We start from the raw sequence: 12,911 nt of genomic DNA, 5'->3' as shown, positions 1-12,911 counted from the left end.
AGCTAGTAACGTTAACAGCTAGCAGCACAGTCCTGCTAAATAATGGAGCTAATGTGCGGAGGTTGCATTGAGTTACATTATGATGTTCACGCTCTATTCAGTAAAAATGAGTATTGGGCGGAGGCATATTTCAAAACTATCATGATGTGTTCTTGTGCAATTTAGTTTTTGGCGAGGCGAATCATCAGGGACTAATGATAACTTCACAAAATCCAGAATGCTAACGGTAATGTATATGTGTATGTTAAAGTACATGGGTTTGTAACTGTGGTATATCGAATCGGTACTGAGAATCGTGGAATTTCACTGGTATTGGTTATCAACTACTAAATTTCTGGTATTGTAACATCCCTAGCTGTGTGTAATGATCGTGTACAATGGCGGCTGCTGTTGCCTTGTTGGTGAAACCGCGCTTCTTCTTTGCCGTTCTCTTTTTGACAGGTATAAAGGCTGGTGGATCATACAGAGGTATTGATTGCCTATGCACATTTCTGTCATTGTGCGTACTCAGAGTTTTATATATATATCTGGTCTGTGGAGAATACTAAACATGCAAAAAAAGTTTACTACGGAGGTTCCTATAAAGAGTGATCGGCATGAAGTATTTTTTATCCTGATCGATTATTCAACTATAGACCCTTCGCTAAGCCCCGCCCCTCCACCCCCGCTGCTATTCCAAATTTTTTGTTAAAAGCGATTTCAGAAAGAAGCAGACAGAAGGGTTTACAATATGCATTCGGAGGATATATCCAGGTTGTCAAACTCACTCAGCAGCAGATTAAAAACACAAAGATAGAAGCCTCCAGATCACAGTGTAAAAGTGAACCACCATCACCTGGTGATCGAGACAGAAGACAATGAAATTAAGGAACAACACTGTTCCTGTAAAGCCGGGTCGGTCGTTATTCACTGTTACAATCATTACAAAGCAGCATGTGTATACCTTCGGTATACCTTCAGTAGTTTGCATAGTATTGTGCTAACGCTAGTTCTGCTATTGCTGGCTCCACAGGTTTTTATGTCTAAACGTAACGTTTTAGAAACGTGTACCTCCTTCCAGCTGCTCCAGGTAACGAGTAGCACTATTACACAAAGTTTAACCACGACTAGCTCTAAATCCACAGAACCAGCCTGAAAATGAAGAAAATCTGTCTGCTAGTCTGCGTTCGAGGGGCGGAGACTTAGTGTAAGGTCACTTAACTAAACAAGAAGTCCTCCTTCAAAAACACATCAGTAACACACGTCACAGTCATGACAGAGGAAGTTACAGAGGGGGGGCTTCGACACAGCAGGATTCATGTTTCTATGTTATCTGTAACCCTTCCTATTCCCTGTCCACATGCTGTTATCTGCAGTGTCTTGTCTCCATCCTGTCCTGACATTGTCTCTGCTATCTCCGTCCGTCCTCTCTCTCTCCTCTCCAGACAGTGGAGCATGGGTTCCCCCACCAGCCCAGCGCCCTGGGCTACAGTCCCTCCCTGCAGCTGCTGGCCATCGGGACCCGCTCCGGGGCCATCAAACTGTATCCTTCCCTCCGCCTCACTGTGTGTGTGTGAAATAGTTGTCAGGGAGGAATCGGTCATGTTTGAACTTGAGGCAGGCGGTGCTAATGAGACGGCTGCTAAATCCTCGTCTGCGGTTCACATGGCTACCTGGTTCAGGTGCTTTAGTTTTTTCCCACGCTGTTGCTCAACGCCGCCCGCCGTTCTCACACAGTGGAGTCTGTGCTGCCACGGCTGTTCACACACAATTCTGCTCATTGACAGTGCAGCGGAGCCAGTCGGTGCTCTCTCCCCATTGACACAGAAGAGATAACCACGGTACCTTCTCTCATTAGGATAATCCATTCATACAATGCAGCAGATTGTTCCTGGATAAAAACTGCAAGAGAGCACAGATGAAGGCAAATGTTTGAATGAATAATACGAGTCAAAGAACAGAGCAGCTTCTGTTCTTTTTATGTAGCACACAAATCATTTGATAATGGGGATGAACTGTATGAGAAAAATATCTTTTTTTTTTTTTTCTTCAGACCTATATTGCAATTAAGATTCAGTGAGTTCAACTGGAGTTCTGCATTTGTGGTATACATAATACCACAGAAGATGTGGTTGTACCAATCATAATCACAATCTTTACTTGTTCATACATGACTTGAATCAGATAAAGTAATGCAGCTGCCTGTTTCTTTAGGTCCTCGCAGGGTTCTTTTTTTTAAGACACAGTGAAATGGAAAAATACATCTCCAATCCTGTGTCCTTGTGTGAGCTGTTCATTTATCTCTTGTTAAATGCTATATGATAAATTCTTGTTAAATGCTATGCTAAAATGTGTTTATTTTTTTTCAATATCAAAATGTCCCTTAATTCTCTTCCTTTTAAAGGGACTGTTTGTAACTTCTTACACATATAAATCACACGGGTCGGTGTCCCATGCACACTCGCATATGCGCTTGCATGTGGCTATGCTGTTCAGACAAGACCCCAACACAAACTACACGGAAGCACCAAAACCACAAAGTTATATCTAGTGAAGCCCGTCTTGCAAAACAGTGTTGGTCGGGGGATGCGGGGGAGACTGTAGCTGTGGTCTCCAGGGCCGGAGTCTCTGCTCCTCTGCTCCTCTGCTTGCCTTCACTCAGCTCGCTCCACCTAACGTGCATGCGCGCACACTACACACTGCAGAAGTCTTCGTAGCTCTGAGAATATCTAGTGAATGTACAGTGGACGTTTGTGCAGAAATAACTGCTGCAGCTCCTCCAGACCAACAGAGGTGAAGCAACGGGGCTCCGCAGCAAGAAACGTTATCGTCTCCGACCGGGTGCCGGTGTCTCCCTCTGGCCGCGGTCGGGAGGCTGAAGCAGGAAAAGCCAACACTAGGATCAGCAGTGATTCATGGAGAGACCTCTCGCTGTTAACAAGCATTGCTGATTCTTACAAACAGTCCCTTTTTAAAATATAAAAATATATGCCCCATACATTTGAACATAACAGATGGAAATAAAAAGAGCTGTGAAATTAATGTGTTATTAGGAAATAAATGTCCCCTGAAATTAAATTAAAATAGGCCTTTGAAAAACATCCTTTTTAAAATAAATTATAAAAAAATGTATTTAACTATATTGACTCATCTATATTTATATTTACATTTATTTATGACAGGATTTATTTCATAGTCATATTCATTTCCTGGGCATATTTCTTTCTTTAATTATGTATTCATTTAGATGTGGCATTCCATTCTTCAGTACTCACAGTATACAGGAATTCAATCTTTCACGTTTTTTTATGTTGCTATGCACAGATGTGCTTTAGATAACACTTAGTTTACTTATTCATTGTTAAACTATTATTCAGAGTTTGAATAATAAAATAGTCAAATAAATCACAAATATTACTCAAAAAATCAGCCTAAATTAGGGGAACGTATTGAAAATACCAACCTCATTTTAAAAGGAACACTACATAGCCTTACTTGTAATACTTGGATATTATTCCTACTGTTTCTTCAGGTTCTTATTCTGCAATCCATTTATATTGTGTATATTTCACCTCGCTATAAATCACTTTTTGTCCTGCAGCAATAACCATATTTCCCCACGAGTAACACTCTTTCATCTCATGTCATTTTATCTAACAGTACTCCTAATTTGTTCTGATGATGGTGCATGTGATTGGCTTATAATCGAGAAGAGTTCGAGTTCTCTGAGCCAGCTTATTACCAGCCTTTGATAACCAGGATCACCAATGTTACGCTCTGGTGAAGCCAGCTAATCCAAAGCTATGAAATACAGGATCCTGGTGTCTTTTATCACTGTAAGGCCAATAGGACTGTATGTGTCTGTCATCACAAATCCAGTGTGTCCTTGACCAGTGCCCAGGTATGGAGCTCCAGGTGTGGAGTTCATGGGTCTACATGATGAGAATGCTGCCGTCACACAGGTGCACTTCCTCCCCCACCAGGTACAGTCAAAGAACATATACAGCAGCATTTCTGCTTTTTAAAGTTACTATGAGGAACTGTTAACTGATTATGAAACGGTCTCAATTTAATACTGATGCCTTTTATATGACCTACATAATTAAACGAGACCATCAGCGAGAAGATTGGCTATTTATATATAGTTATTCTTAATGCTGCTTTTGTCCTCAGGGACTTCCAAAATCAACACAAAATGAAAGTTCCTCGTAGTAGCTTTAACGTAGCTGGCCTTGTTTATCATGTAGGAGACAGTCTTTTGTATGGAACATTGTTAGCCACTTGTGAATGCCTTTTTTAATCGCTTTTTTTGGACAGTATTGATTGATTGATTGATTGTGGCTTATGTTTAGCTTGAACTGGTGACTCTGCTGGATGACAACAGTCTGCACATGTGGACTTTAAAAGCTCACAAGGGACTCTCTGAACTGCTGGAGATAGGACGCTTCACACTCACTGGACCACCTGGGTAAAACACGCAGTACACACTCATACAGATGTCCCCCTTTTTTTTACCCTTTTCCAGTGCAGGTAGTTTACAAGGAACTATTTTAGGAACTTCTGAAATGTATCTACTAGAGCTGTCAAATTTAACGCGATAACGCATTACTGCAAATTTGTTTTACGCTGTTGTTGCCTGTTGGACTGCAGTTTGCCATGTTATGATTTGAGCATATTGTTTATGCTAAATGCAGTACCTGTGAGGGTTTCTGGACAATATTTGTCATTGTTTTGTGTTCTTAATTGATTTCCAATAATAAATATATACATACATTTGTATAAAGCAGCATATCTGTCCACTCCCATGTTGATAAGAGTATTAAACACTCGACAAATCTCCCTTTTAAGGTACATTTTGAACAGATAACAAATGTGATTAATTTGCAATTAATCGCGATGAACTATGAACAATCATGCGATTAATCTTAAATATTTGTATCGATTGACAGCCCTAGTATCTACATTTCAACCAAAGAACACTACTTCCAGTTGTGGTTGCTGGGATGTAGTTAGTTTCTGTCCCCCAAACAGAAGCCTCCAGACTGGTACAACATGTCTTGGGGCTCCTAAGTTCTTGAAGTAATTTGGTTTAAAAGGCATATCCATCAAGGCACTACATACCTATCCAGTTTGATAAATCCTGTATAAACATGCATTATACTACAGATGCAACGATTAGTCGACAAATCAATTTGGCAATCGGCAGAAAATTATTTTGATGATTAATTCATCGTTTCAGTCGTTTTTTCAAGCATGAAATGTCAAACAAATTTCCTGGTTCATTTTCTCAAATGTGAGTATTTGATGCATTCTGTTGTCATATATGATGGTAAACTGAATATCTTTGGCTGAATAAAACAAGCTAATAATGCTAATACCTCCGGCTGTGAGAAATTATAGCTGGCATTTTTCACTTTTTTTCTGACATTTTTATAGACCAAACAATTATCGAGAAAATAATCTGCAGATTCATAGAGAATGAAAATAATCGTTAGCTGTAGCCCGGCTTTATACAAACTGCAACTGTTCATCAATCCTCCAAATGATCTCACTTCCCTCTTCTTCTTCTCCTCATCCTCAGTGCCCCTCCCAGTGTTACCAGGGTGACAGCAGTGCTGGCTCACTCCTCAGGGGAGCTGCTGCTGTTGGGGACAGAAGGAGGACATGTCTTCATCGTTGAAGTCCCAGGGTTCAGAGAGCTGGAAGAGAGGAACATTAGTCTCGACCAAGTGGCCAGCAGGTCAGCAACCACAACACAGTGCACATAGTTTATAGCCTTCATTTCACAATATCACCACACTGAGCCAGGGAGGGGAGATTTCTGTGTAACAATAGTCTACAAATCAACAGCATTTATAGCATCCATTATCAATGTGTCCAGCATCTCATTCAAATCTTCACGCCAGCCAACAATGTACCAGTATTTATTCATATGAAATAGAGCTGGAGGTTAAATAACGCTCCAAACTTGCGCTAAATTTTGTCGAGGAAAAACTGTCATGGCCATTTTCAAAGGGGTCCCTTGACCTTTGACCTCAAGATATGTGAATAAAAATGGGTTCTACGGGTACCCACGAGTCTCCCCTTTACAGACATGCCCACTTTATGATAATCACATGCAGTTTTAGGCAAGTCATAGTCAAGTCAGCACACTGACACACTGACAGCTGTTGTTGCCTGTTGGGCTTCAGTTTGCCATGTTATGTTTTGAGCATATTGTTTTATGCTAAATACAGTACCTGTGAGGGTTTCTGGTCAATATTTGTCATTGTTTTGTGTTGTGAATTTATTTCCAATAATAGATATAAACATACATTTGCATTAAGCCAGCATATTTTCCCACTCCCATGTTGATAAGAGTATTAAATACTTGACAAATCTCCCTTTTTATGGTACATTTTGAACAGATAACAAATGTGATTAATTTGCGATTAATCGCAGTTAACTATAGAGAATCGTTTGATTATATATTTTTTTCATCAATTGACAGACCTACAAATTGGCAATGAATCAAATTACTACAAAGTAGTTGCCACACAGACAACCTGGGGCCCCAGACGCCACTTTCACACTAAACACACAAGAGCCACATAGTTGAGTCCTCCGTAGTGTGTTGAATGAAGTGCAGTGCTTAATCCTACAAAGCAGTGAACTACGTAGGACGCTACAGACCACATCGGAAACAAACAACCACAATATAAAGATTTGTAACCTGCTGATATTATCTGCCATGCTTGAGATATTTTACCCGGTAGGATAGAACGGTAGAGAGATACATAACTGGAAATCAGAGACCCACAAAAGTGTATTTGGGGTCAAAGTTAAATTTAGTTGAACTGTTGTGACTCCTGGCGAGAATGCAGTCGCTCTTTTGGTGTCAAAGCCCAGTGAGGGTCTGGGGCCCTTATTAATCCAAAGTTGGTGGCAGTATGAGAGCACATGTTGAGATGTGAGACCTCTTGTAGTTTGTGACCCCTAAATCCAATTTATTAACTGTACCTCTGTTGTACAAGACACAACTGCCTATATATAGGGAAGAAAGTTAAAAGGACAGTTTTATGTTGTTTATGGTTAATCCATTTGAAATACTGGGAACTGCTGTGCGTTTCCACAGGGAAAAGTAAATCTGAAAAAGGGCAAAGCTACAGAGTATTACTGTAAGCTTGAGTTGTTTTTTTCAAGCATTTGTGTTGAGTGCATCCGGGGAGACACCCTTAAAGGGATAGTTCGGGTTTGAGGTGGGGTTGTATGAGGTACTTATCCATAGTCAGTGTATTACCTACAGTAGATGGAGAAACAGGCAGGAGTACCAGCACAGGAGCAAAGCAATGTACTGCTGTGGACGGGGGCAGCAGCAAAACGCATTTTAAAACATATTCAAAATTATAAAAAAAAAAAAAATCAATAACAATTTAAGTGTACGCTATATTTAGATTATTTTCACCGCTTTACCTTGCTGTCAGACAGCCCTTTCTGACGGGGAACTGAAGCCTTTTATCTATGCTCTTTTCAAAGCCACCAGACTCCTTTGAGAAAAACGGTAATTTTACCTCGCAGAACACAGGACTTGCTGTGTCGATCAGTTAGTTTGTTTGTATTATTGTGAGACTTTGGTGAATCCAAACTTTAAAACACCAAAGTCACACAATAACACAAACAAACTAACCGATAAAGGCAGTAAAATAACTTGTTTTGTCAATGGAGTCTGGTGGCTTTGAAGAGACCACAGATGGATATAACGGCTTCGGTTACCCGTCAGAAAGGGCCTATCTTACCGCAAGCTAAAGCAGTGAAACTATTCTAAATATAGCTTACACTTACTCTGATATTGTTTTTGTTTTTTTTCTAATTTTGAATATGTTTTAAAATCCGTTTTGCTGCTGCCTCCATCCACAGCAGTACATTGCTTTTCTCCTGTGCTGGTACTCCTGTCTGTTTCTCTGTGTCTCCAAACAATTGGTGTGCCGACCGTCATCTACGTACTGTAGGTAATACACTGACTATGGATAAGTACCTCATGCAACCCCACTATAAATCCGAACTATCCCTTTAAGGTTGTCTCCCCAGATGCACTCAACAGTAATACTCGCTTTGCCTTTCTCAGATTCTCTGTGGACAGCAGTTCCTTATTTCAAGTGGATTGACCATAAACAACCTAAATGTGTATTGATCGTTCAAACTAAACCGCTGTCACACACAATACAATATATCCCTGTGTCATCAACAAATGTGCTCTGTGTACACTGCCTCTGAGTCTCTACAGATCAGATTGATGTTTTGTCTCCCATCTCCTTTCACTCATTCTTTCCTCCCTCCTGTGTTTTATCCTCTTCCTCCCGTCTCCTCCAGCGTGCCAGACGACTACATCGGCCGCAGGAATCTGGAACACGTAGAGGCCTTACAGGAGAACCCGGTCAACCCAAACCAGGTCGTTATCGGCTACGGACGCGGTCTCATGGTCATCTGGGATCTGGAGAAACAGTGTGCCATCCAGCACATCCCAGCCACACAGGTAAATGTTCTGTAGCTCAGTATAAAGCCTCTGACCTGAATAGAACACCAGCCAGGCCTGGATCAGCTGCGGTTACAACCGGTATGCTTAATCATGGTATTCGCCTTGTGTATTTTCCACGTAACCATAGCAACTGGAGAGTGTGTGGTGGACAGAGGACGGAGCCTACATTCTCAGTTCACACAGCGATGGAAGTTACTGTCGATGGATGGTGGGTCGCGAGGACGTGAACGAGGAAGAGGAGAAGTCCGACATTCCTTACGGTGAGGATAAAGAGGTCTCCGCTGCATATTTTGGCTTTTTATTGCATGAAATGTGTGATGATAACTCGTCTTTTATCGCTGCAGGCCATTTCCCCTGCAAGGCCATTTCTAAAATAGTCCAGCTACCTACAGAAGAAGGGTGAGTTCACTTCATTCACCAGTGAGATTAATTTGTGACGTCTGTCAGTGAAAGTGGTTCTAACGTCCTCACCGTTCTAATGTTTAACTTTATTCACGTGACCTATTGTTACACATTAATCACTGTGCAAACTGAACTGAACTTGAACCTATATGTGTGTGTGTGTGTGTGCACAGGCCTCCGTTCCTGCTGTTCAGCGGCGGCATGCCCAGGGCCAGCTACGGGGACAGACACTGTATCACAGTGATCCACAGTAAAACACACGTGGCCCTGGACTTCACCTCCAGGATCATCGACTTCTTCGCCATCAATGCCGGACCGCAGCACACAGGCAGGCGACACACACACACACACACACACACACACACACACACACACACACACACCCGCACCAACACACAAGAACCGACGTATGGCAAACACACTCATGCACTCTTATGGAAAGGAAGCTAACAGTGAAAGCAACAGTGTTAACATGGGGGGGGACCAGAGGTTCGGTGTTACGCTTCCGCGCCGACAGTGTCGGTCGGGACGGCGTTATCAGCTTTAACCGCCGTATGAGAGCAGAGTGGCAGCCGTGAGCTAGCCAGTGGGGCACGCACTCATGCACTAAAAGCAGGCAAGGCCAGCCTGGCGATGTCAACAAAGCACAGAGAGAGAGAGAGACTTCATTCTCTGCTCAGGTAGACGTTACTCCTCTATATCTTTACATAGACAATAGTTGTTTGCTGCTATATTAATGCTCTGGATATCGTATAGAGCATCTTTTAAAATCTTTGCTTAATCCGTACAGTGCCTGCCCGGCATAAGGTTCCACTCTGCCAATTATAACACATTAAACTCCTCAGTTTGCTATCAGACAGGCACTACTATCAAGAGTCTTCATCTAGCATTGAAACGCATTGTGTGTTTTTCTCCTGTAATCTGATCTCTCCCAGTGAACTGGTGTCTTGTGTGCATGTAGAAATGCTCATTGTTGAGCTGTCACTGTTGACCTGGGGAGGGTGTAAACAGCCTGAAGACCTGTCATCTCTGATACAGTGCAACCAATTTCGCAATGCAAAATGTTAAAGCGGACAATCCGAGTGTGCTCACTTTAGGTTTTGAGAGCAGTTTAGATCATTTGTTTAAACTGGGTCTTTGTTTCAGTGTGATTTCACTAGAGAGATTTACGACCCAAGAACGTTTTCAGACACTGGCACAGCACTATCGAGACCAGTCTAGACAAGTGATACTAACCTAACCCAGGTCAGTGTGTACAGTATGTATAACTACTGTTATTGCTCCTCTCTGTCCGTCTGCAGGAGATCCCAGTGCGCTGGTGGTCCTGGTAGAGGAGGAGCTGGTAGTGATCGACCTGCAGACGGAGGGCTGGCCGGTCATTCAGACACCGTACCTGGTTCCCCTCCACAGCTCCGCCATCACCTGCTCCCACCACGTCTCCGCCATCCCCCTCAAACTGTGGGAGAGGGTCATCGCTGCTGGAGACCTGCAGAGCACACACTACTCCAAAAAGGTACGCCTTGGGTAGATGTCACCAAGAGCTGTGAAGTTTTTCCTCTTCAAATAACAATGAACTTCACTGTCTTTGATTTTTAAAAAACAGTTCCATTGAGTTTGTAATTTTATTAATTTCCTGCCATCCCTTTTGTGTTCGTCATGATCATTTTTCACTGCTTTTGTCACATCACAAGGAATTTCTAAAGACATATTATGGCTGTCATGACTTTCACTACAAGGTTATCGTGGCCAAAAGAATTCACGATAACTAGAAATGACTTTGATTTGATGTCCCATCTAATCAACATTGACCTTATTAGAAATGTCTTTCTGTGTCTCAGACTTTGACACTAAGCTCAATACTTTTTGACCAGAACCACGGGTTAGAGTTTACCACGGGTGTAAATAAATGGACATTATGATTATGCCTCTGCGCCAGCGACAGCAGTGGCCGGAAGCATTATGTTTTTTAGATTGTCCGTCTTTTCCAGTCTCATGAACGCAATGTCTCAGGAATGCCTTGAGGGAATTTCATCAAATGTGTAACTGATTAGATTTATGTGGTCAAAGGTCGCTGTGACCTCACAAAACATGTTTTTGGCCAAAACTCAAGAATTCATGTGCTAATCAGGACAATATCACACAAAAAATCTAACAAGATAACATGATGAAGTGATGACATTTTGGACAGACATGGATGTAAACTGCAACTTGACTGATTTGCGGAGGCATACAACCGCGAGGCGGTAATTCCAGTTTTCCAACTAGGTTCAAGGCTATATTAACATCTAATGCATCATTTCCACTGCATGGCTAGACTTGTCTCAACTCACTTTTGGTACCAGGTCTTTTTCTATATATATTTTTCCGCTGCGGATAGTACTCCCTCAGTGTAGGCGGGACCCAGTGTAGTCATACGGGTTAAACTGTTTGTCATCTTAAACGGGACACTCGCTGAAACCTTTCGGCAACCAAACGGAGGAACATCTGCACTTTGTTGTCGTAGTAATTGTACGGTGTAGTGTACAGCCTAATTTTGCGGGCTGCCAATTTGTAAAAAAATCTGGTCGAGTGAATAAAATAATTGCAGTTGCTATTGACAGTAGCTTAGCTATTTAAAAACGGCGGGTTTGGCTTTGTGCAGGACGTCCCATTGCGCGCAAGTTACGATTATAGTGATGGTTCTCTCTGACCAATCGGTGGTCTGCAGTGTTTTAACTCCACCTTGTAGTATCGGCTCAGCTCGCTTGGAACCTCAACCGAGGTGGTACTAAAAGGTACCAGGTACTATCTACAACTTTTATGAAAAACAAAAAAATAGCAAGCCATGCAGTGGAAATGTGTCATGTTTAAACACATGTTGGTGCACGTCACAGTCTGAAGTACAATACAAATCTGCTGAGCCCACAACATTATAACCGTACCTCTGCTGAGAGACATTTACCCAAACTCTAAAGCTGTTCATCATACACGGTATGCTGAATATGGACACATTCCTTCATTCCTGGTCGAACAGGTGGCATTAAGTTGGTATTATTGTTAAAATTTCATTTCCCCTCTCTCCTAGCAGCCTTGGCCAATAACAGGAGGCCAGAACATGGCCCCAGACCCTCCCCAGAGAGACCTGCTGCTCACAGGGTCAGTTCTGAACTCTGGAAAATATCTTTTGGAACATTTCGTTGACAGATTTGACAATATCCTCCTTTATTTGTGTGCGTTTTGTAGGCATGAGGATGGGACGGTGCGTTTCTGGGATGCATCAGGAGTCTGTCTGTGTCCCATGTATAAGTTAAGCACAGCTGGAGTGTTTCACACAGACGCCGACCCCAATGATAACCTGAACCAGGGCACCGAAGGAGAGTGGCCGCCATTCAGAAAGGTGAGTGTCTGTTATACACTTTTAACATCGAAAAGGTATTGATGAACTAAATCTCCGTTCTTACTAATATTTCTGGAGCTTTCAAGCACAACTTGCTGTTGAAAAAGCTCCGGAAACATCTAAGTAAGACTTTTCTGTCAAACTAAGGTCAAGAATGTAATGTGTCAATGAACTGTCCCAATTAAAACTGAAGTGGGAAAGCTGCTGACTGATTCACATACTATTATTATTTGTCTTTAAGGGCCATCTGCCAGTCTTAAACATAAAGATCTGTTTACTCTTCACAGTAGTGATTTAGGGGTGCGAATCTTTCGGTATCTCATGATTCGATTGAAAATCGATTCTGGATTCAGTACATAGGGGTAATAATTTCAGGATCTACTCTAGTCCGTTGTGCGCTAATATAGGCGGTGTGACAAATTATGGCATGAAAGCAGAGTAAAGTGTGTCTAAGATTATGGAGTTTTTGCACTTGAAAACGTTTCTATCAACTGATTGCAATAATGTAAACACACAAAGATAAAATGTAACATTTATTCATGCTAAACTTGCACAAATAAACTATTTAATAAAACGTTTTTAGTATATTTTTTTTTTTTATTTCTTATATTTCTTTAAATATATTAAGTTTATAATGTA

General features: G+C 41.8%; 1 protein-coding gene across 5 annotated transcripts in view; it reads left to right on the top strand.

The window, feature by feature from the left end:
* The window catches only part of llgl2 (LLGL scribble cell polarity complex component 2), a 38,414-nt gene that overhangs the window by 14,337 nt on the left and 11,166 nt on the right, over positions 1 to 12,911 (top strand). For 4 of the 5 annotated variants that reach the window (XM_037755105.1, XM_037755104.1, XM_037755103.1 and 1 more), the window contains exons 3-13: positions 1,425 to 1,522; positions 3,881 to 3,962; positions 4,332 to 4,447; positions 5,561 to 5,719; positions 8,329 to 8,491; positions 8,622 to 8,754; positions 8,839 to 8,893; positions 9,070 to 9,224; positions 10,198 to 10,409; positions 11,961 to 12,031; positions 12,119 to 12,272. In XM_037755105.1, the coding sequence (XP_037611033.1) occupies positions 1,425 to 1,522; positions 3,881 to 3,962; positions 4,332 to 4,447; positions 5,561 to 5,719; positions 8,329 to 8,491; positions 8,622 to 8,754; positions 8,839 to 8,893; positions 9,070 to 9,224; positions 10,198 to 10,409; positions 11,961 to 12,031; positions 12,119 to 12,272 (1,398 nt within the window). The remainder of the gene's footprint in view (positions 1 to 1,424; positions 1,523 to 3,880; positions 3,963 to 4,331; positions 4,448 to 5,560; positions 5,720 to 8,328; positions 8,492 to 8,621; positions 8,755 to 8,838; positions 8,894 to 9,069; positions 9,225 to 10,197; positions 10,410 to 11,960; positions 12,032 to 12,118; positions 12,273 to 12,911) is intronic. The other variant, XM_037755102.1, reaches the window with a different exon arrangement.

The sequence above is a fragment of the Sebastes umbrosus genome, chromosome 20 (assembly GCF_015220745.1).
Source record: "Sebastes umbrosus isolate fSebUmb1 chromosome 20, fSebUmb1.pri, whole genome shotgun sequence".
In the NCBI taxonomy this organism is placed as follows: Eukaryota; Metazoa; Chordata; class Actinopteri; order Perciformes; family Sebastidae; genus Sebastes; species Sebastes umbrosus.
Note: the sequence above shows the minus strand (reverse complement) of the source record. Positions and strands in the feature narration are given on the sequence as shown.